This window comes from Ustilaginoidea virens, chromosome 1 (assembly GCF_000687475.1).
Source record: "Ustilaginoidea virens chromosome 1, complete sequence".
NCBI lineage: Eukaryota > Fungi > Ascomycota > Sordariomycetes > Hypocreales > Clavicipitaceae > Ustilaginoidea > Ustilaginoidea virens.
Window position 1 is genome coordinate 6,767,175 of NC_057316.1, and position 22,117 is coordinate 6,789,291.

Here is a 22,117-nt window from a genome sequence, read left to right on the forward strand (position 1 = left end):
AGAGACCATATGGCTAGAACCAGCTTCGCCGAGCCGGCAGTCGCTGTCGCCAAGTCCCCTGGCGGCAACAGTGCTTACCACAACTTCCACAATGACTTCTTGCATGTTGCTGACCTCAACGAGCGCCGTCGTCTAGCCTTGGCTGAGGTTGACAAGGCTCCGTTTGGCTGGTATCATGTTCGTGCTTGTGTTGTCGCTGGCGTGGGCTTCTTCACCGACTCCTACGACATTTTCACTGCTTCCCTCTTGACCCTCATGTTGGGAATTGTTTATTACCCTGGCGTCGGCAAGATGCCCACCAGCTCCGACACTGCCATAAAGCTGGCTACCTCTGCCGGTACCGTCGTCGGCCAGCTGGGTTTCGGCCTCTTGGCCGATGTCGTAGGTCGTAAGAAGATGTACGGTTTGGAACTTGTTGTCATCATCTTTGCCACAATTGGCCAGGCCTTGACCAGTGGTTCTCCTTCTTGCAATGTCATCGGCCTCGTCATTTTCTGGCGCGTAATCATGGGAATCGGCATTGGCGGTGACTATCCTTTGTCGTCCATCATCACATCCGAGTAAGCTTGAAAACTCCCAGTTCGCAAGCAACTCCTCATCAAGTCACGCACGACTCGATTCAGCTGACTGGTGTAGATTTGCCGCTACTAAATGGAGAGGTGCCATGATGGCTGCCGTCTTTGCCATGCAAGGTTTGGGTCAGCTTTGCGCTTCTCTTGTCATGCTGTTTGTCACACTTGGCTTCAAGCATTCTCTATCAGGAGCCAGCGAGGTCAAGCACTGCACCGGCGACTGCCACGTCGCTGTCGATAGGATGTGGCGCACCCTTATTGGTTTCGGTGCCGTCCCTGCTTGTGCAGCTCTGTACTGTCAGTTGAAACATCATCTCTCCCATGTCTCGATTCCTTCGCTGACCCCCATTGCTCACGTCCCCAGTCCGCCTCACCGTACCTGAAACACCAAGATACACTTTCGATGTCGCCTGCGATGTAGAAAAGGCCCATAGCGACGTCAAAACTTACATCAGTTGCCACCCTGAACCTGGAGCAGACACTTTTCCTCGCGTTGCTCCTGCCCAATCCGGTAACGGGGTCCTCGAGGTCCCCAAGGCAAGCTGGCGAGACTTTGGCCGCCATTACTCCAAACCCAAGAACTTGGGTCTGCTTATCGGTACTGCTGGCTCGTGGTTCTGCCTCGACGCCGCCTTTTACGGTCTTTCGTTGAACAACGCTGTCATTCTCGAGGCCATCGGCTTCACCACCGATGCCAAGTCCCTCAGCAGCGTCTACCAGCTCATGTACAACACCACTGTTGGCAACTTGATTATTGTCCTGTCCGGCGCTGTCCCAGGATACTGGGTGTCTGTCGCAACCATTGATACCCTTGGCCGCAAGACTATCCAGTTGGGCGGCTTCATTATCCTTGCCATTCTTTTTGTGGTCATGGGCTTCGCTTATAGCCACCTTGGCAAGAACGGCCTTTTGGCCATTTATGTTCTTGCCCAATTCTTCTTCAACTTTGGTAAGCGTCTTCCTCGTCTGAGGTTCGAAATGTCTGACCAGCCTCTGCACATGTCCTTGCTGACTCGTTCCATCTTTACGACAAGGCCCCAACACCACCACCTTTGTTGTTCCGGGGGAAGTCTTCCCCACCCGATACCGATCCACTTCTCACGGCATCTCCGCCGCCTCTGGCAAGATCGGATCCATTATCGGCCAGGGTGCTATTTCCGCTCTCCGTACCACGGGAGCTACCGCCACCGACGCCGAGCCCTGGATGGATCACGTCATGAAGATTTACGCGCTCTTCATGTTGCTGGGCTGCTTCACCACTCTCCTCATCCCGGAGACGAAGCGCAGGACGCTGGAAGAGCTTTGCAGCGAGGACGACTGTGCGGTGATCCACGCTAGCCGCGGCTCAAAGGCCACCGAGGAGTATGAGCTAGTCAAGAGGGGCTGAATTCCAGCTCCGATGCCAGACAGGAGCAGCTTGCCAAGATGGCCATGGCCCGAATTCCCACCGTCCAAACTCTGTGGTCAAACTTTTTTCCTTCCCAACCTTTTCGCCGGCAGGGCGTTATCTGATGATGCATAATCTGGCCGAGTAGAAACGTGTCAGCCAGCCTTGTTGGACGAGGCCGTATACACAAAAACATACCTTGGCTGGTGGGGCGACGTAGAGCGTCGCCATGTCATGGATGCTAGTGTTGGGCAGGCAAATGCTGACTTTGACGAGAATCCCTTGCCAGAGCACTCACTTTGACGAGTACCCCCTGCCAGAGTAGTTGCTCGCCTTGTAGATGTTAAGCAGAAAGCGTGGGACAAATAAAACGGGCGAGCGGTAATGCACACGCCAATACTGACGCAGAGGTATTATATATATGTATATGTATATATTCGTGAGCAAAGCAGTCATTACGTGCACCAAACAGTTCCAGTCGCCTGCGCTGCAAGACAAGGCGCAAAACAACATGACCAAGGGATATATAAAAACGGAAGCGGAACAAGGTGGGAAGCGTCCCCCGTCTCAGCTGCTCTCGCCAGCAGTCTTTGCCTGCACAACCAGCAGATCTGCCCTCACGCCACCAGCGACAAAGCTGCCCGCCAGACTACCCAGGCACGTGCGCAGGTCGTCTCTCGACTTGTGGACGAGCTTGCCCTCGTCTACGTGGGCGCCATCTCTGCGACCAACGACTAGCAGTTTCGGACCGGCCTTGGATTCCGGCACGTCTGACTCGGTCTCCGATGTGGCGTACTGCAGGAGCTCCTCCATTGTGGTGTGGCCCGTCGCAGTCTCAAACTTGACGCGGGACGCCACGCTCTGCGGCAGTCGGCTCGAGGCGTTGTCGACGGCGTCGTCGTCGGCGGCGGCCGAGGCCGCTGCGCGGAAGATCTTTGCTGTCGCTCTCGACTTTTCGCAGAGCTGGAGAACCAGTCGGAGGGCCAGCCTGTCGTCCTCACCGCCAAAGTACACGAGGAGTATGTGATACGGCTTGTTGGCGGCCGGCGCGGCGGGCAGGTCGTCCCTCAACGCGCCGAACGAGTAGGTGCGCAGGAGCTTGGAGCGCTCGCCGTTCTTGCCCTTGCTCTCGACAGCGGCGGCGGCGGCGGCGGCGTCGCCGCGGGAGAAGAAGACGGCCACGTTGCTATCCTTGAGCTCGAAGACGGACCTGACAAACGACCCGTACGACGACCCAATCTTGTCGTCGATGGAGGTGGAGGCGAGGACCTGCGCGTCGCCCATGGCGCCCGTCTCGGTCCAGGGAACGAGAACGAGGTCGGACGACATCTTGGCCGATTTGGTGGCCAGGGCTTCGGCGAAGCGGGATTCCGGCATGATGGCCACCTCCCCGGAGGCGGCGAGGTTGTGCAGCTGCCCGACGGTTCGGAAGGTGTTGACGACGGGATCATGGCGACTGTAGTCATCGACTTGGGCGACGGTCATGACGGAGGAGTCGCGATCGGTGAGCTGCAAAAGGCGGATTCCGTGCGCCCAGACCGTCTTTTCCGCCGTTTCGGCTGGGCTGGATGCGTCGGCGACGGCTTCGTCCGCTTCCTTGGCCGTTGCAGTTTCGGGTTGGGGTGGCGACTGATCGCCAAACAAGGCCAGGAGCTGCAGGAGGGAAGGCATGTTGTCCAGCCTGAGGTAGACGAGGAGGCGGTTTACCCTCTCGACAGGGGCTGGAGGTGCCTTGGAGTCGCTGGAACGAGAAGCAGTGGAAATGGGGGCGCCCGTGTCCCAGTCGATCTCTCCTCGCTTCCAGGCTTCGATTTTCTGCTGGTACCACGGCGGATATAGGACTGACACAATCGGCGTCGTGGCGAACGTGGTGATGAGGGCCATGACCACGAAGATGGTGAAGGTTCTGGTGCTCAAAATGTTTGCTTGCAGACCAATATTCTAAGAAGGAAGAAAAGAAACAAGGAGAAGAAGAAGAGTGGTCAGCTCCTCGGACTCATTGCAAAGGCGGGGGGGCCCATCAGCACGCGTTTTCATCTTACCAAGACAATGAGTTCTACCAAACCTTTACAACTCATGAGGACACCAATGGTAAAGGATTCTCGCCATACGAGGCCCATGAAGCGGGCCGCTAGGGAAGCGCTGATAATCTTGGAGAAGAAGGCGGCAAAGGTGGTGGCAAACACGTAACCCCAAGCAGCTCCAGAATCAAGAAGTCCCAGATTGGTGCTCAAGCCAGACAGGGTAAAGTACAGAGGCAAGAACAGCGCCCCAATCAGATCTTCGAGCTTCTCGGTCACGCGAATGTTGAAACGGTCGTTGCGAGGAACAATGAGGCCCGCCATGAAACTACCGAAAATAGGATGAATCCCGATGATTCCAGTGAAGAATGATGACGCAAGGGCGATGAGTAGGATCAGCGAGATGATGCTCTGGGACGGACCGTTCTCGATGCTGCCAGAGCGTCGCAGCACCCAATAGAGAGCAGGTTGGATGGCGAGTAGCAGCAGTAGCAGGAATCCGAGAGCGGAGAGCAGAATCCAAACAGAGTTGAGGCCCGACCCTGCATTGACAAGCGCCACGCAAAGGGCAAGGAGGATCCAGCCTGTGGGATGCGCCAGTTAGTTGAAAAAGGCTCGCATTCACGCCGTGGGGGTCGTGGGAAGGGACTGATGCATCACTTGCCGACGACGTCGTTTGCGACACCAGCTGACAGGGTAACAACACCCACACTGGTATCGAGAAGTTTGAGCTCCGTCAGGATACGGCACAGCACCGGAAAAGCCTGGGAGCGAATTCATATGAGAGAGCGAAACTGGCGGGCAAGACTGCACAAGCCTAGACGTACTGTGATGGCCACGGCAATGCCGATGAAGAGCATGTAAACACTGAACTTGATGGGCTGCAGTCCAGCATCGCCCCGGAAGGCATGGTAAACACCATATGCCAAAGCGCAACCGATGCCGAAGGGAAGAGCGAGTCCTGCGACAGCGACCGAGGTGGCAACGCGCCAGTTACTGACCAAGAAGCGCACATCTGTTTCGAGACCGATGAGGAATAGGTAGAGGATCAGCCCGAGGTTTGCGACATTGTTGAGATTGGGAATGGAAGCGGCGGGGAAAATGGCATCCTGGAAGCCGGGAATCCTTCCCATCACCGAGGGCCCGAGGATGATGCCGCCAAGGACCTCGGCAATGACTCGAGGCTGTCGAATCTTGGCCAGCGGCCAGTGTAGGAGGTGGCATACCGTGATGATCAGTCCAGCCTGGCAACGTTGAGTTGAGAGAAAGGGGGGGCGGTCAGCACGATTGCACGATTCGGCGGGTGTGGCATGGGAGGGCAAGTCACCTGTATGATGAACAGGATGATGGGGTGTTGCGGGTCGTATTTGGAAGGGTTAGCCCCGTCTATCACGCCGCCCTGCTCAGCGGCTCGGATGGTGGAGGTGGCCGCCGCCGAAGACACAGTCGTCGTGGCGGCCGAGACGACGGATGAGACACTCGACATGGCGGCGATGGCGACGCGGCTACCTGCGGACCAGCGTAGTAGCGCTGCAACGCTGCTGTGCGGCAGCAGAAACTTTCCGAGCTCCTGCAAGGGGAACTTGGAGCGGCTTTGTTTAGCTTCAGGTTGACAAGACGTCGGGGGCCGAACCTGCGTAAGGTTGTTGCGATTGAAATCCGAGGAACGAGAACCCTTTTTTTTTGGGGGGGGGGGGGGGGGAGAAGGATTGGAGCTTTTTATTGATTTGCAAAAGCCCAGGCTTCTGCGACAATACCAAAGTCGCTCTCGACATGGACCAAACCTGACAGCCAACAGCGCAACAGCGATTCGCCCTGCGAAACGGGCCACACACAAGGCGGCTGCATCTCCCTCTCCCTCCCTGGCCAGGAGCGGATGCCGCCACCAGGTCCAGAATGGGCGGCCGGCCTGCCACCACCCAACAACCGCGTTTCTTGGCGCAAAAGGTAGGGAGGGTGAGCTTGAGCCATTTTGACTGTCCGACTCGCGTGGGCCATGTGCCGACGGGGGTGCTGAGGTGAGTTTTTCTCTGTAGTTAAACAATAGTACCAATACAATACCTCCTCACGCGGTTTCCCATTTCTCGGTGCTGTTGGCTAGCCTGCCAGCCAGTCGATTAGCTGGATTGTCCCAAAAATAGGCTTATTTTAGGGTTAGATTTAGGGGGGCACTGTGTCATGGGGGGTTGGACTCACCCGCCGTGCCGGAAAAAGCCATTGCCAGGTTAAAAAGCCGAGCTTGGTGCCAAGAACGACGGGGATTCGACATGGAGTCAGTCTGGCCATGCCGCATCCACTTGCATTCCTGGCAGCGGTGGTGGTGATGATTGATGGTGGTGGTGGTTGTGGTGGTGGTGGTGCTGCTGCTGCTGCTATGTAATCAATCAATAACCATGTTGGGAAGGAACCACTCTCCACAGCCAACAGTGCGCACGACCGCATCCACACGGCGCTTGGTGGCCACTACTTTTCGCGATGTGACGGCAAAGCCCACCCAAAAAGCTCAGCGCCGTCGCACCCACTATTGAGTGGCGCGCCTACTACTGCTGGGCACGTGAGAGAGAACGGCGGACGTTGATGGAATTCTGTATCTGTACCGAAACAGAGGCGATCGGTGGAATCCGATTAACCTGCAAAGCCCCGACTTTGGGTGCCGACGCCCGCCGCCCGCCGCCCCCCTCCAACAGCCAGCCAGCCCAAGTTGCCCAACGCGAAGCGAGACGGCGGAGTTGTGAACCGGCCAGTGCTGCCCAGCCAAGCCGCACGGCGGCAGCCAATACGCCACCCAGCACTGGCACAGCGCAGCGCAGCGCAATAGCGCAATGGACGGAGAACAACAGCTGCTTTGACCCGGTGACTTGTCAGGTTGCGCACCCATGATGACAATGACAGACCGTTCTCGTTCTGTCTTTGAGGACAGAGTACCTACGTGCAACAAGTTGGTTGGCTTGCATTTGCAGCATTTGCAAAACATTAATTATAAAGTTACGAGACTTTTGACAGCAGTCCCAGCACAAGCAGCAGAACCGACATCACCGCAACCGGCAAAGGCTAGCCTGGAGGAAAAGCCTGGAATCCGGCCATGATCGGATGCCAGGCTCCCCCGTTCGTAGTCATCCGAGACCACATAACGTAGCAGGAGCTTACCGAGGTACATAAGGTACGTAAGGTATCGCGTAGGTACCGGCCCGCTGAGGTCCAGCGCAAGGTTACCTTGGGCAGTTCTCGGGGGACAAGCCTGCAAGCCTACTCGGTACATGGCACTGCCCCGCCATTACGTAGACCGGTTGGCCAAGCTGGTCCCCACCTTAGTTGCAAATTGCCGCCGCTGTCAGGAAATATTAGGTCATCATCTCAACTTACCTGCCAAGAAGCATAAAATTCGTCATCCTCGAGCGCGCCAACCGCCCGCCAGACTCGGCACCCTGCTCTCCATACCCCTTGGCTACCTCTTGGTGCAAACCCTTCCGTCTCGTCGTTTCCTAGTCTGCTCGCGTCGACAACCGTGCTCCCCTGCCCCCCCATCCCACCATGGTTGTTGACACCGCATACTACGATGTCCTCGGGGTACAACCCACCGCTACCGAACTCGAGATCAAGAAGGCCTACCGAAAGCTAGCCATCATCCATCATCCTGGTTTGTCGAAATAATTCCCCTGAAGCCACAAAGGCCCAAAGCGCTATGCCCCTTACTAACCCTATTCACCCCCCCGCCCCCCCCTTTCAGACAAAAACCCCAACGATCCTACGGCACATGAAAAGTTCCAGAACATCGGCGAAGCTTACCAAGTCCTGTCCGACACCGACCTCCGCAAAGCATACGACAAGTTTGGTAAGGATCATGCCAAACCACAGGAAGGTTTCGCCGATCCGGCCGAGTTCTTCTCCTCCATCTTTGGCGGTGAGGCGTTTGTGGACTGGATCGGGGAAATCAGCTTGATGAAGGATCTCACAGCAACCATGGACATCACCATGGCCGAGGGCGAAGACGAGGCACAGACGACACAGGATGATGCCGAGTTTCCCGGGACAGAAGCAGCCAAGAAGCAGAGCGCCAAGGAGCACGCCGACAAGACCTCCACGACTACCCCTGCTGCCGCCACTCCTGGCGGCGCTCACGGACCGTCGTCGTCGCCGTCGTCGTCATCGCAGCCGTCGTCGTCGCAGCCGCAGCCGCCGCCGCCGCCGCCGCCCACCGTCGTCGTCGACGAGGACAAAACCGCTACTGCCCCTGCTCCCGAAACCAGCGCCGCATCCGGACCTACACCCATCCCGCCACCTCGATCAGATGCCACTTCCCCAGCTCCCTCGTCCAGCTCGCGCAGCCGAACCCAGCAGATCCCCCTTCGACCCGCGCTAGCCGACAAGGCACACGACGACGTCGCCCACCAAGCCGCCGAGGACGAGCTCCGCCAGAAGGAAAAGAAGAAGGGCGGCCTCAGCAAGGAGCAGCGGGAACTCTTGGCAGCCTTGGAGCAGGAAAGGGCCCTCATCCGCAAACAACGAGTGGAAACGCTGTCTCAGAAACTCCTCGACCGTGTGAGCGTGTGGACGGAAACGGACAAGGGCCCCGACGTCACCAAGGCTTTCCAGGAGAAGATGCGCCTCGAGGTCGAGAACCTCAAGATGGAGTCGTTTGGCCTGGACATCCTCCACGCCATCGGCCAGACATATGTTTCCAAAGCCTCCGGCCTGTTAAGGAGCCAAAAGTTTCTGGGAATCGGCGGTTTCTTCAGCCGTCTCAAGGACAAGGGCACCCTCGTCAAGGACACGTGGAGCACCATCAGCAGCGCTCTGGACGCGCAGCAAGAGGTTGAGGGCATGGCCAAGATGGAGGCCAAGGGTGGCCAAGACTGGACCGAGGAGAAGCGCGTCGAGTACGAGCGCCGCGTCACGGGCAAGATCCTCACGGCAGCCTGGCGCGGCAGCAAGTTTGAAATCCAGAGCGTCTTGCGCGAGGTGTGCGACACGGTCATTTACGACAAGAAGGTGCCTCTGCAAAAGCGTTTGGAGCGTGCACAGGCGCTGGTCCTCATCGGCGACATTTTCGTCAAGGCGAGTTTTGCTTTTTTTTTCTTTTCTTTTCTTTTCTTTTCTTTCCTTCTCTTTTTTTTCCCCCCGTTTTCCTTCGTGGACGTTGTACAGCAACTGACAAACTCTCCATCCAGGCCAAGAGATCTCCCGAGGAAGAAGGCGACTACCTCGTCTTTGAACAGCTCGTCGCCGAAGCCGCCCTGAAAAAGGACAAGGACGAGGACAGGAAGAAGAAGGACAAGAAGGAGAAACATCACCGCCACGCAGAGGAAGTAGCCAACGACGCGCCCAATGTCCCCAAGACGTGAGTGAGCAGGAGAAAGCGAAAAATGAGCGCTGCAGTCACGCCAACTTTGACTAGTAACGATTGAACCAAACGTATGTATGTATGTATGTATATATCAGGGGTTGGGGGGGCGCCGTGGGCCGAGAAGCTCGGGAAATCTCGGCTGATGGGCGGCGGCGGCGGGCAGTTGAATGGGATCTGGAGACGGCCCTTGGCCGATGTACGGGAGTGGCGAGCGGCGCAGAAACGCAGCGGATCTAGAAAGTATACTATTTGCCTCATGTGTGGGACGTGTCAGGAGGATATACCGGGGGGAGGGGGGGGACTGCATCAGGTTGGCAGGTGAAGCCAATAGAGAGAGAACCAGTTGCAGGACGGTTGCCACGAGCGTCTAGATTTCCGCTCTTGTCCGTCTCGAAGTCGAGTTGGTTGTTTCCAATGTGATGACACCCTCAAACATGCACCGACAGAGTCACCACGCCACGAAGACGCTCGAACCATGCAAGCGGCCGCAGGCGAAGCGTTTCGCGAAGCAAGTCCATTCACGGCCCCCCCCGTCCCCCTTTTCCGTTGCTACTTACTATCCAGTTATTTAACCCCCGAGTAACGCAACAAGGTAGTTGGCATGCCCCCTCGTCCGATAGCTCGCCACGGCAGTTTTTTTTTTTTTTTTTTTTTTTTTTTTTTGGTTTCCCGCTCTAATCCCTGCGAGTTCCGGCGTATCTATTATTACATGAGATCCAGATAAAGTGCACGAGGGGGTCAATAAAGACAAAATGGTATAAAAAAGAACCTGAACAAATGGTATGTCGACGCGAGCAGAAGCAAAGCAAAGCAGAGGCAGAGGCAGAGGCAGAGGCAGAAGAAAACAGGACGAAGGAAACGGCGCGTCAAAGCCATGGTGCCGCGAAAGGAGGCTGGACATGGAAGGCCAGGCCAGCTCGCTTGCTGGAGACAAGCCCCCCCCCCCCCGCGCGGGGCGGACCCGGGCGCCAGGTAACGGGGAACGAACGAGGAACGATTGCCATGTGAGCGCGGTAGAACGGACAAAGAGGCCATCGAGGGGGAGGCGGATGAGCGAGTGAGGGAGGAAGGGTGGTGGAAAGTGTCCGGCCGGGCCCAGGTCCAATGTACGCGCCGCGTATATGCTGTACGGGGAATGTGTAGGGAAAATGCCCACCTTGCTGTGCTGCTGCGACCATGTGCGCGCAACGGGTATCTGGTGTCGACGTGGCGAGGAGAGCTCCATGTCGGGGAGAAGAGAAGAAAAGACAAAGGAGATGATGATGATGGCGATGAAGGAAAAGGAGAGGAAAAGGACCGAGTGCAAAAGGCTTCAAGTGAGTGGCCAGAGGTTGGCGTGCGTCTTCTTCGTCCCAGAGCAAAAAAGAAGCCTTGGATTGGTCGCGACTTGTCCGGGCATGTGTGTATAATGTCTAGGTTTACCCCCCCCCCCCCCCCCCCCCCCCCCCGTCATGAGTTGCCGTCGGCAGGCAGCTCGATCCCGCTGTCCCGGTCCTGGCTGCTCTTTGGCCAGGGCGGTTCCAAGCCGTCGGGGCCGTCGGCTCGCGTGGCCACGTCGCCGTGGAAAGAGGAAGAGGCACCGGCTTCTTCGTCGTCCTCGTCGAGGGGGGCCAGGATTCTGCCGCCCAACTTGATGTCCGACACGCGCACGCTGTACTCGAGGGCTTTCTGGCCTTCCTTGATCAGGGCCTGGGTGAAGTCCAGGCACCGTTTCAGGCTCTGGTTCATCTTTTGGCTGTCGATGAGCAGCTCCTGGTGCTTGGTCAGGTCCAGCTGCAGGCGTCTCTCGTCTCGTCTGCGGCGCGCTTCGAGCCTGACGTTTGGCAGCAGAATGTCCTCCGTGGTCATGGTGCCGTTGCTTTCCAGATCAGAGTCGTCCAGGGAGTCGGGATCGTCTTGCTCTTCAATCTCGGTCTCGGTCTCGGTCTCGGGCTCGGTCTCGGGCTCGGGCTCGTCCGTGTCGTCAGCGTCCGTCGGCGGCTCGGTGAATGCCAGGGAGGTTACCCGGCTGGAGGCCACGGACAGCGCGCCCGACCTGGAGAGCCGGCGGTACCTCCGCAGCTCGGCCGTCTGCTTCCGCAGCTGCCTTTCGAGCGTGCGGTTGATGGCTTCGAGGGAGGCGTTTGTGATTTCCAGGTCTTGGACCTTGCGCTCCCGGCGCGCGTTGGCAACAAGCTCGCTGAGAGAGACGTCGAAGAGAGACTTTGTCGGGCTGTGCGCCTCGGGCGGAAACGCGCCTCCGTCTCGGAGCTCGGCGTCTTCCCGCAGGTCTTCGGCCACCTGCAGTATCGACGCCATCGTCATGGCGGGATGGGGCAATCCGGGACTCAACGGGGGAGACTGCGGCGCCGTTTCCGACTGCGGAGGCGGCATGGAGAACCGGGCAATGGCCAAGGGTTCCGCCGCGACAGTGCTTGCCGTTCTCTTGCGTCTGCCGCCCGCTTCCCTTGACGCCGGATCAACGCTCCCTCTCCGCTGAGCAATCGACGGCTGCTGCGGCTGCGAAGCAGGGGCGGGTGATGCCCACGATGTTCTTTTGGAAGACATTGGAGACGTGGCCGTGGCGGTTCTGCAGGCCTGCACGTTTGCAGCGGACGCGGACTTGATTGGTGACGGGGGCCGCTGGGCCAGAGCAACAGGCGCCGCACCGGAGTTGCCTGTCAAAGAACGAGGAGGAGCCGTCTTGGGGGCCGAGGATGCGGCCGAGGCGCAGGTCAAGGGAGGCCCGTTGCCGGGTCGCAGCGACGTGTCCGGGGCGCCGTTGGCGAAGAAGAACTTTGACGCCACGCCTGGATCCGGGCTCTGGCTCAGCTGCAGCATCGAGATGGACGAGTTTGCAGGCGGACTGACGTTGCGGCTGCCGGCGGCAGGGGGCGTGGCGCTCGCGTAGAAGAAGGAGTTGCTGGCGGGTTTCTGGGGCACTGGCGCCGGGCGCGGCGGAGCGGCCTGTTGCTGGAGGGACTTGGCATCGCTCGCGTAGAAGAACTTGTTGGAGCAGTCGTTGGGGTCGGACACGAGGTCGCCTTGGGATGATGACGAGTGCCTGCTCTGGTCGTGTGCGGGGGGTAAGAGGCCCAGGCCCAGGCCCAGGCCCAAGCGGCCGCCGCCGCTGCTGTTGCCGTTGCCGTTGCCGTTGCTGTTGGCTTCCCATTGATCGCCGGCTCGTTCGGGATTCGGGGTGGCGCTCGGGGTGGAATGAGCGCTGTCGACGCGGTTCTGTCGAGGGCCGGAGCGAGGGGTGACGTTGGTAGCGAGCAGGTTGTTGACGGGGCTGGCGAGCTCGTCCCTGGCGAGCTGGCCGCCAGCAAGGACTGGTGTTGACGAAGAGGTCGGTCGCCTGCATGTGGCCAGAGGGGTCGCGGGTCCCTGGGCGGCGATCTTGGGAGTCAGGGGGTTTCGGTTGAGGGGTCGAGAGGCGGCGGCAGCAGCGGCAGCAGCAGCAGCAGCAGCAGCACCACTTGGCTGGGGCGGACGTGGGCGGTCGCCGACAGGCATGATCAGGACGCTCGCGAGAGATGGGGGCGTCTTTACAGCTGCAGAAGCAGCATGGTGATGGCGACGCCGGGAGCGCAGCGACGGTGGTGGTGGTGGTGGTGGTGGTGATGATGATGATGATGCACCACCACTGGGGACGGTGGCGTTGGCGGCGGTGGAGAGGAGCCTGGCACTGGCCCTGGCACTGGCACTGGCACTGTGGACTGCCGGCACGGGGCCTGGGGGTCGCGGCTGCTGGGTGCTGGCCTGGCGGGTCCGCGTCCACAGCGCCTGCGTGGCCGTCCAGCGGCTCTGCCTCGCGCTCTTGGGCGCCTGGGCTGCAGCGGGGGCGGCGGCCGCGGCAGGGGCTCGGAAGGCCGGCAGGCGTGGTGGTGCTAAAGGGGCGCGCGGCGGAGGCGGCGCAGGCTTGGCCGGCTTGGCCTTGGGCACGGGGGGCAGCGACGCTCGCGAGGGCTTTGGTCGGATCGACGGCGGCGGCGGCGGCGGCGGCGAGGCCGGGGCAGCAGCAGCGGCGCCGCGGCGGCTGCTGCTGCTGCTGCTGCTGCTGCTGTTGCTTGCACGTTGGCTGGTTTTGGAGCTTGGCGTGGTGTTTTGGCTGGCGGACGGGCGGTCGAGGAGTCGCATCTCTGAACCGAGGGCCGTGACCGGATGGGTTGGTGCAGAGGGCAATGAACCCGGGCTGCGGATGGGTGGTTACAGAGTGTGGGGGGGGCGAATTACATGTACGGAGTACGTACGGAGTACAGTACGTACAGTACGGAGTACCGTGCAATCAATAGGGGGCAGGGCGGGCGCTGGGCCCACCAGCAAGCACCAGACAGTTTGAGCTGGTGCCAGCGGGCCGGAGGGGATGGGATGTTCACGCGTCAGCTGCGTCGGCAACGGGAACCGCCCGAGTTTTCGGCGTGACCCGGGCGGGATGCTTCTGCATCAAGCGCTTTGACACCGACTGGCAAACTGCCGCGAGTTGTTGTTATTTATTTGTTTATTTATTTTTCTTTTTTAGAGTCGTCGGTCGCGCTGCTTGCTGACCAGTCGACGCGAAACGCTTGTCTGGTCATCCGCTCCACCTCGGCATATCCCTTTGGCTGTGTTGAGGTGCAGCTTTTTGTATCAGACCCACTCTTTGCTAAGTACCTGCTAGGTACGGAGCACCCTCTTGGCAACTGGCCTAGGTAGTCACTAAACCTTTATCACTAAAATCCTTATACTAAGAATTCTGGCCATTTTTAATAGAGCCAATAAGTGATATCTTAAGAGTTGGTAATAACGCCTTTTCTATCTGCCCTTATCGCTGCTAAATTAACAGCCTGATAGAGTGGGAATAGCCTCACAGCGCTATGTGCCGGGCCGTATAGGTGCGATAAGTGCGATGTAAGCTCTTTTGGTAAGTCTGGAAATTGCCGGTACTTATGCTGTTATACTATTTCCAAGTCGGCTAATGTGCCATTTAGTTTACGGTTTTCTATTGGCTGAAACCCTGGTCCGTTACAAAAGCTGCACCTTGACGCAGTCAAAGGGATGGATCGTCGATACTACTCCGCACACAGATACAGTGCTTCCCGCGGCGCTGATTCCGCAGTTTTTTTTTTTTGCTTTTCCCCCCGGCGCCGGTTCCTGCACGCCGCCGCCGCCGCATCATCTCCCGGGGCTGCCGCGTGCCGATTGCCCGTGAGGCTCCCGCCAGCCTCGTAGGCATTGCGCTCTGCTTCCAAATGCACATGCACAGGTACCCACCCAGTACCGACTGGCTCTAGTAGTGGGGGGCCCGGGTGATGCCCCGCCGACAATGACACACACACGCACACACGCACACGCACAAAAAAAAACACCCAGTCGGCCATCACGCCGGCCAGCATGAAACTAGCCTCGTCACCGACAAAGCTGGAATCTCGGACGACACCGGCACCACCCCCCGCGCGTCTGCTACATCGCCGCGCCTTGCGCCTCGGACGAGCCATGGGCCTGCTGGGCATCTCCCTCCTCGTCGCGTCGGTCGTCTACGTCATCGTCCGACCGCCCGGCTGGCTGTGGCTGGCGCGCCCCTTCTCCCGGCGGCCTGCTCGCCACCCAGCGCCCGTGGCCGACGTCCCCGGACGCCGCGGCTCATCACCACCCGCCGAGAGCGATCCGGACGCCGCCGCCGCCGACGACGACGACTGCGCGCCCGCGCCCGCGCCCGCGCCCCCGGCGACCAAGGGCGCGGTCAAGCCGCCAAACGGCTCCGCAGCCTCCGCCGGCCCCGTCCCGAGCAGCCGACGCGACGCGGCGGCACCGCCTGACAGCCCAACTACCCCCAAGGCCTCGGCGGCGACGCCGGCCCAGCAGGTGCCCATCCTGTCGCTGTCGCAGCAAGTCCCAGCACCGCATGGCGCCTCCGTCTCCGCCTCCGCCTCCGCCTCCCCCTGCGCGCCGTCGACCCTCATGCCTCCTCCTCCTCTTCCTCCTCCTCTTACTCGGCGCCTGCCCTCCCTCGCCCAGTTCCCAGCCGCAAACTCGGCTCAGCGCGCCCGCGGCCCCGTGCCTGGCCGCGCTCCTCTCGCCCTGGAGGCCCCCGGCGGCCTCGCTCCTCCGCCAACCATCTCCTCCAGGCCGCAAAAGCCCAGCCGCAAAGTCACCCTCGAACCGGGCCATTCCCCCCTCGACTGGGCGCGCGTCTCGGGCCCAGACGCCGATCTTCGTGGCGTCGTACCCGGCACCTCGTACCTCCGCGTCACGCCGTCCATGCTGAGGCGCCACACAGGTCGCTTGGGAAGAGACGCGTGGATGGCGCTCAACGGCAAGGTGTACAACATCACCCCGTACGCCAATTTCCATCCGGGTGGTGTTCCGGAGCTGATGCGTGGCGCGGCGAGGGACGGCACCAAGTTGTTTGGAGAAGTCCACCCCTGGGTCAACTATGAGACGATGCTCGCGTCGTGCCTGGTCGGCTTGTTGGTGGACGAACCCCAAGCAACGCTGCAGGAATCCGACATGGACAGGATGGACTAGCAAAGGCCGGATCGACGCTTCTTGCTGATTCTTTTCTCTTTTTTCTCTCTCTCTTTTTTTTTTTTTATTTGCCCCGTCCGTCCTTGGGCAAGCGGGTGTGGGTCAAAACATCACACGTCTTCTTTCTACATTATTCAATGAGATACCCCAATGTTTTAGGTAGAAACATGCTACACAGAGTCTCGCGCCGTCGTGACCTGCAACAGATTTCCCTTCCTTTCCTCCGTCATCGCCGCTTTCCAAATTTGAACTTGAGATCGTCTTCGCTCTCGTCGCTATCTGCAACCTCGGCAGGTCGGAGACTTGGCTTTAATCTCTTCGCTCTTTGGTTCGTGCTTGCAGGAGAGGCGGCCGGCGCCGGTCGTTTCTCTTGCGTCGTCCTCGCGTTTCGGGCAGACGATGCCGCGGAGCGCACTTGAGACGGGGTGGCTGTTATCTTGGTGCTGCTTGTTGCAGCAGGACCGGTCAGTCTTTCGGCGTGCGTGCCATCAGACGCCACGTCTTCTCCTTCCCTCTCGCTTTCTGAAATAACGACATGAGTAGCAGCCGTCTTTGGTGGTGATTCTGTGCCAGCGGATCCCGCTGCTGTTTGAGCGCCGCCGCGTCCTGCGCGGGAATTTGCGACAACAGACTTCTTTCGTTCGGCCTCCCCGTCTTCCAGCCAGTAATTATCCCCTATGCCAAACTCCTTGGTTTTGACCTCTTGTAGCGCAATGATTGTTCTGACTGGCTGTCTGCCGACTAGTTGGCCTCGTTTTCGGAACTTTTTAAAGTTCTTCACCCCATTCCACTTTGGATTCCATCTGCCGTCAGCAATGTCTCGCTCCCTAGTTCTTGCCCCGCGGTCCGGGACGCCAACTTCAAAATCCTCCACAATGTTCAGGCGGCGGATTTCTGCGAGGTCGATATCGTCCGGGAGGTTGGCCAGGTCTTCTCGTTCGGCTCGTGCTCGTGCTTCTTCTTCCTCGCGATGCCGAGCGGCCATGGCTAGTACATCCATCTTCGCCCTCTTCACCCTGGCCGGGCCCTCGATAGGCTGCGAGGAGGGCTCCGGCGAGGGGGGGGCGAATTCCCCCCCTCTTTCCAAACGCTGCCGCTTGAATTTAGCAGCTGCCGGGGCCATGCCCTCCATGAGACTATCCTCGGCGGGCGCCCGTCTTTTCCTTGGTGACCCATTAGCCGATTCCGGGGCCGGTTGCGATAGTGGTGCATCGGGCTCTTGAGAGACGAACAAGCCGCCTTCATCATCATGCAACTGACCCGGCGCCGGGTCTTGTTGCGTTGAGGATGGTCCCGGTTCGACCATGCTGACGTCTGCATCACCATCATCAACATCATCATCGAAGCCCACAAATCTCCGTTTCGCTGTCCGTCTCGTCCTGTTCCGGCTTGCTTGCTGTCGGTCCACAGCTGCTGGCTCCGGCTGTGCTGTGGCTGGCGATGTCTCAGCCGGCAACGCAGCACCCGCTTCGTCATCCTGGCTTCCTGTGATGGGTTCCACTTCGAGAGCCCGTCGCAGTTTGCTGGCGTCTTTTGTCAGTACTGCCTCCAAGAACTCGTTCTGTTCTATGGGCCTATGGTCGAGACGCAGCGATACCGACGTGACAAACTCGGCATACCAACCAATGTTGTCGCCTTTGGCTGGCAGGTATCTGACAAGCACAACGCCCTTGCCTTCGCTTCCGTCGTCAAAGGATCCCAGACCCTTTTCTCCCGCCACCTCTTTTGCATAGCGCACAAGCTCATCTACCTGGGTTTTGCCAGGCATGACGCTGCAAAGCATGGCTTTCCCTCCGCCATTCGTGATTGGTGCCACCAAGTTGCCATACTGAGTGCTGTCGTAGAAGATGAATGTGTATCCTTCAAACACATCGCTTCTTCCCGGATCTGGCGCGTAAATGGAGTCCGGATGTTGGACCGGCTCGCCGCCTCGAGGTGGCAGGTGATTCAGAGCGTCTGGCCAGCACTGCCCAAAATCTTGCTCCAGGTCGCATGGTTCACCACCGTTTCCGGGCTGCGCTGCTTGCGCGATTGCATCTAGGAAAGTCTCTGTCACGACGAATTTCGCGTTGATCAAGGCTTGGAGTCCTTTTGCGGTGTTGCGCTTCCTCGACACCACGTGAGTGGTGTGCTCGATGCTGTAATCCGTCAGGAGCTTGATATCTAGTTGTTCGAACTGTTGCCGCAGAGAGGTGAGTGGATCGGTCTGCAACTCTTTACTCGTAAAGGAAAAAGTGCAAACGACTGGAAACCATTTGATCCTGGCCAGAGAAAGGTCAGCAGAAAGCGGGTGCGGAAGCGATGGCGAGTGGGGACGTGGTGATACCAAAATTTGCTTGGACATTTACCCATGGTGACTTCCAGCTCTTCGCCACTGGCAACATACTTGCTGCCTCTCAACTTCTTTCCATTGACAACCGTGCCTATTTTGGTAGCCAGATCCTCGACGGTTATCGTGGACCGGCTCGTCAAGTGGTGCGCATGTCCATCCTGGACGGGAGCAACGGTAATGGTAAGATGCTTTCGCGAAATAGTCGTATGAGATATAGCCAGTTGGCCAGCTGGTGCGGTCTGGAGTCAGGCTTTGCGAGCAGACGGGTGGATTCTGTCAGGTCGACTCACGCTCCGAGGCGGTTCTACCAAAGAGATAGGTTTTGCCTGGCCGAAGCCACATTCGCCGGCCTTGACCGAGAGCATCAGCTGGCTTTCTCGAGAGCGAGTCGTGGATGAATCACGGATGATGACTGACCATTAAAAGCATCGCTGCTTTCTATGAGCCACATGGTTGAGATCAGGCGCTTTGCGGGCACATGGCGAAATAGAATCCTCGGCACGTCCAAGTTGATGTTGTGTTGGTCCGTGGTTACGCCAGAACAGCGCCAGGATGGGCTGCGCGCCGGGTCCGCAGGAAGCGCGTTGTCGCTGACGGAAATTCAACGCCTGCTCACGTGCACGTGTAATGTGCCCTCAACAAGAGCTTGGACCTATCCACGCAGTGCGCACTGTGCAGGGCCCTGAATATAATACATAACCCCCTGCTCCTCTGTCATGCCTGGTCCCATCTACACAGTGCGCACTGTGCAGTGCCATGGATATCAACACATGACCCCCTGCTCCTCTCAATAAGGCCGCTGCTTTTATGCCATCCGCCATCCTTTCGCTCTTACGCCATGGCTTCAATCAATGGTCTCAAACTGTTTCACTTCCGCCCAATTTTCCACCAGCCAGACTTATTTTTAGCTGAATGCTTCCTCCCACCTGGTCGAGAACAACCTGTCCGTTTGCTGACCCACAGTCTCAGATGACTGACTACCTAGTCTAAAGCTTGCTGCATTGGAAAAGTCGTCGGGAGTACTCCGTGCCACTGCCACCTCCAGTCGGTTGCTGGCGTCATCGAAATCAGCGGATTTGAGCGTGTTTTGGCTGGCAAGTAAGTGCATTGATGACCCTTGTGGTCGCTTGAAGCACGAGAAATCAAGCACAGCGCCCGGGTCCTTTCGGACTCATCTTGGATACACCGCTATGATAGGCATTGAGTCGAGCCGAGGCCTCGCAGCTCTGGTAGCCCGTCAGAAGATCGTCCCGGAGAGGATGCCGAACGGTGGGCGAAAGCGCTACATTACCGCTTCACGGGTTGTACGGGGGTTTTTTTTTTTGCTACATAAAACACGAACGAAGGCAAACGCAGGTAATCACGAGCTCATCACTTCGTCTCGGTCGATGAGCAAGATCAAGAGAGGAAAAGTCGGTCATACGCAACGGCCTGGTGGACATGGCTTAGCAACCTCCCCTACATCAGAGCGACATTGGGCGATAGTCTACCGACTCCATGCTGTCTCGAGATGGAAGCATCTACCGTCAACAATATCCCAGTTGGCACTGCAGCTGTTGCTGTACATGAGACGTGTAGGTCGTTCGTCATTAACAAGTCGGTACCCCGACAGTTCGAAGCTGGTGACTCAACAGGCCGCCATTGATGCATCAAGAAACGTGACTTTCCAAAAGCAAGAAACAAGAAACATTCGAGGTTGGCAGCACCGTCCAAGTGGTATCATATTTCATCGTCCCCTCATTACATATTTCATGGTGGATAGAAAGTGCAAACGTCTCCTAAGCCAAGGCGCGGTCGCTCTTCTTCCGTTCCTCTTGGGCCTTGTCTGACCAGGGGAAGTGGAAAACGGGGACTTGGAAGAAGGAGTTGCTACACACAAACCGGTCAGCAAAGGGAAAGGCCCAAGGACGGCGCTTTGGGGTTGAGTCGGACTATACGAACCTGCTGTCCTGCATTCCGGCCAAGGCGTTGTACCAGGCAAGGAACGCGGCAAGGAAACCAAACACGCCGCCAGCCTTCTGGAGGCCGAGGGCAGCAGCCGTGTTGCCCAGATCGTTGGCATACTGCTCGCAAGCCAGAAGCAAGAAAGCGATGTCCAGGGTGAAGAAGAGGAGGAAGAACATGAGGGTGGATCTCAGAGTGCACAGGAGGAGGAGAGTGGTGAAGATGAACCAGCCGGTGAGGAAGAAGCCGAGCGGACTGGCCACATGGCCCTGGTAGGGTCCGGTGGAAGAGGTGATGCCCCAGCTGGGAGTCAGGAGAATGCCGTAGGAGATCCAGAAACCACCGTAGGAGGACAGAGCGGTAGCGCCAAAGGTGTTTCCGCAGGCCATTTCCCTAGCAACACACAAACATTGGGGGGTCAGTCGGTGGCGCGCGCCGACCTTGCTGGGTGGTTTAACGGTTTAAACCGCGTGGTCTGTCTGGCAACTCACCACATGCCGGCCAACAGTTGGACAAGCCCGCCGTAACCGAAAGCAAGAGGAACGACCACGTTGGGCTCCTTGACCCCGCGAGCGTGCGTGTTGATGGCGGAGAGGACGAAGGTGGTCAGGGCGAAGGCGCAGAGGCCAAGCGGAGCCGGGTTGGCAAGTTTCCGGTGCTCATACGGCTTCCACAGGCCAGGGAGCGGGGAGCCGCCCTCGGCAGCAGCGAAACCCGTCGTCGTCATTAGAGAAGAGTCTCGATGATGGTGAAGCTGGGGCGCGCGGATAGAGCCCAGCCCGTCCGACTCTTTCTCGATGGCAGCCGGCAGGCTGTTGGTGCTGGTCTGCACAGCCATTTGCGAGTGTAGAAGATGATGCGAAGGGGGGGGGGGAGGGAGGGCGGCGGATACGACGGCAGGTATATATAGAGGTATATAGGTATATAGGTGTATAAGTATATAGGTATATAGATAAATAGGTATATAGGTCTATAGATGTATAGATATATATAGAACCTGTTTCTTTGTCGATGCCCACACCCACAACAAGTCGCGGCTAGAACATACTCGCACGGGGCTCCGCTGGGATATAAGACGAACGGATGAGCCGAACCCGGGGCGGGGGGTTGCGCACCAAGGGCGACCTACGGCAGCATCAAATACAGATTACGAAGTATGAATTACAAAGTTCGGCGGGACGGGAATCCCTAGACCGCGGGTTGGCCTGGGGGAGGGTGGTATCGCGGGCGTACGGGTTCGCGCTATCGCGACCCATAGACTAGACGTTGACGGGGAAGGGGAGGGGAGGGGCCGGGGGGTTGGAGTTGGAGTTGGCACCGGAGTGGGCGCACGGCGGCGCACAGCGGCCCGCCCAGGTTGACTGATCCCTGGAGCCGAACCGAAAGTCCCAAAGTGGACATTCACATCACATCGTCCGTCAGCTTTTCCCAACGCGCCGCCGCCAAGTTTGCCAGAAACCGTGGGCGGGCGAATTCGCCGGCAAAGCTGCCGGGTGGGGCTTTTATCCGCATTGGGGACGGGCCCCGCACGGCACCAGACGGGGGCAAGCGGCCTGCAGCTGAGGGGGGCCCCCTGATTGGCCGGCCGCCCTGCGTGCGTGCCATGAGGGCCCCCAGGTGGGGGCGGGGGCTTTGACTAGGGACAGGCAGGGATGACGACAGCGATTGACGATTGGTCGAGAGGCCCCGGGTAATGCGAGTCATCGCCTCGTCGACGCTTTCCTTTGCTTTCTTTGTTTTTTCTTTTTTTTCTTCTCTTTTTTTTTCCCAAGGGGGGAGGGGCAGGGGTGGGGCGGCCCGATCCTACGCCCAAGCGCTCAGCAGTTACAGCCAAGCAAGCCCGCCCGTGAGAGGGCAGCTGGTCCGTGGATCTAACAGTCGCGTGGAACATGCTGCACCACACCACGACATGTGGACTTTATTTTTCAAAAACGTACGAGAGGGCCAACGCAACCCCCCCCCCTTTTCCCCCGGGTGAGCCGCCAGCGAACGGGGTCGCCAGTGCCGAGGCGAGACGCGGTGGAACCACGG

At 58.7% G+C, this 22,117-nt stretch overlaps 7 protein-coding genes across 7 annotated transcripts; 3 read left to right on the plus strand and 4 right to left on the minus strand.

Moving 5' to 3' along the window:
- Nucleotides 1-9: 9 nt before the first annotated feature.
- UV8b_01578 (uncharacterized protein) lies at nt 10-1,959 on the plus strand (the record flags this gene model as incomplete). Its single annotated transcript, XM_043139076.1, has 4 exons — nt 10-560; nt 637-869; nt 937-1,521; nt 1,607-1,959. 4 exons carry the CDS (start codon nt 10-12, stop codon nt 1,957-1,959), a joined length of 1,722 nt encoding a protein of 573 aa, XP_042995010.1.
- A 567-nt stretch (nt 1,960-2,526) lies between these two features.
- On the minus strand, nt 2,527-5,466 carry UV8b_01579 (uncharacterized protein; the record flags this gene model as incomplete). Its single annotated transcript, XM_043139077.1, has 5 exons — nt 2,527-3,900; nt 4,002-4,564; nt 4,645-4,744; nt 4,808-5,224; nt 5,308-5,466. 5 exons carry the CDS (start codon nt 5,464-5,466, stop codon nt 2,527-2,529), a joined length of 2,613 nt encoding a protein of 870 aa, XP_042995011.1.
- Nucleotides 5,467-7,511: 2,045 nt separating this feature from the next.
- Nucleotides 7,512-9,322, plus strand: UV8b_01580 (uncharacterized protein; the record flags this gene model as incomplete). The annotated part of the gene is made up of 3 exons (XM_043139078.1): nt 7,512-7,617; nt 7,708-9,035; nt 9,149-9,322. The coding sequence occupies 3 exons, from the start codon at nt 7,512-7,514 to the stop codon at nt 9,320-9,322; spliced, it is 1,608 nt and encodes a 535-aa protein (XP_042995012.1).
- Nucleotides 9,323-10,773: 1,451 nt separating this feature from the next.
- On the minus strand, nt 10,774-13,443 carry UV8b_01581 (uncharacterized protein; the record flags this gene model as incomplete). The annotated part of the gene is made up of 1 exon (XM_043139079.1): nt 10,774-13,443. The coding sequence occupies one exon, from the start codon at nt 13,441-13,443 to the stop codon at nt 10,774-10,776; it is 2,670 nt and encodes an 889-aa protein (XP_042995013.1).
- A 1,233-nt stretch (nt 13,444-14,676) lies between these two features.
- On the plus strand, nt 14,677-15,810 carry UV8b_01582 (uncharacterized protein; the record flags this gene model as incomplete). The annotated part of the gene is made up of 1 exon (XM_043139080.1): nt 14,677-15,810. The coding sequence occupies one exon, from the start codon at nt 14,677-14,679 to the stop codon at nt 15,808-15,810; it is 1,134 nt and encodes a 377-aa protein (XP_042995014.1).
- A 226-nt stretch (nt 15,811-16,036) lies between these two features.
- UV8b_01583 (uncharacterized protein) lies at nt 16,037-18,593 on the minus strand (the record flags this gene model as incomplete). The annotated part of the gene is made up of 4 exons (XM_043139081.1): nt 16,037-18,071; nt 18,137-18,371; nt 18,433-18,492; nt 18,560-18,593. 4 exons carry the CDS (start codon nt 18,591-18,593, stop codon nt 16,037-16,039), a joined length of 2,364 nt encoding a protein of 787 aa, XP_042995015.1.
- A 1,327-nt stretch (nt 18,594-19,920) lies between these two features.
- Nucleotides 19,921-20,924, minus strand: UV8b_01584 (uncharacterized protein; the record flags this gene model as incomplete). The annotated part of the gene is made up of 3 exons (XM_043139082.1): nt 19,921-20,011; nt 20,084-20,479; nt 20,578-20,924. 3 exons carry the CDS (start codon nt 20,922-20,924, stop codon nt 19,921-19,923), a joined length of 834 nt encoding a protein of 277 aa, XP_042995016.1.
- Between the last annotated feature and the right edge of the window lie 1,193 nt (nt 20,925-22,117).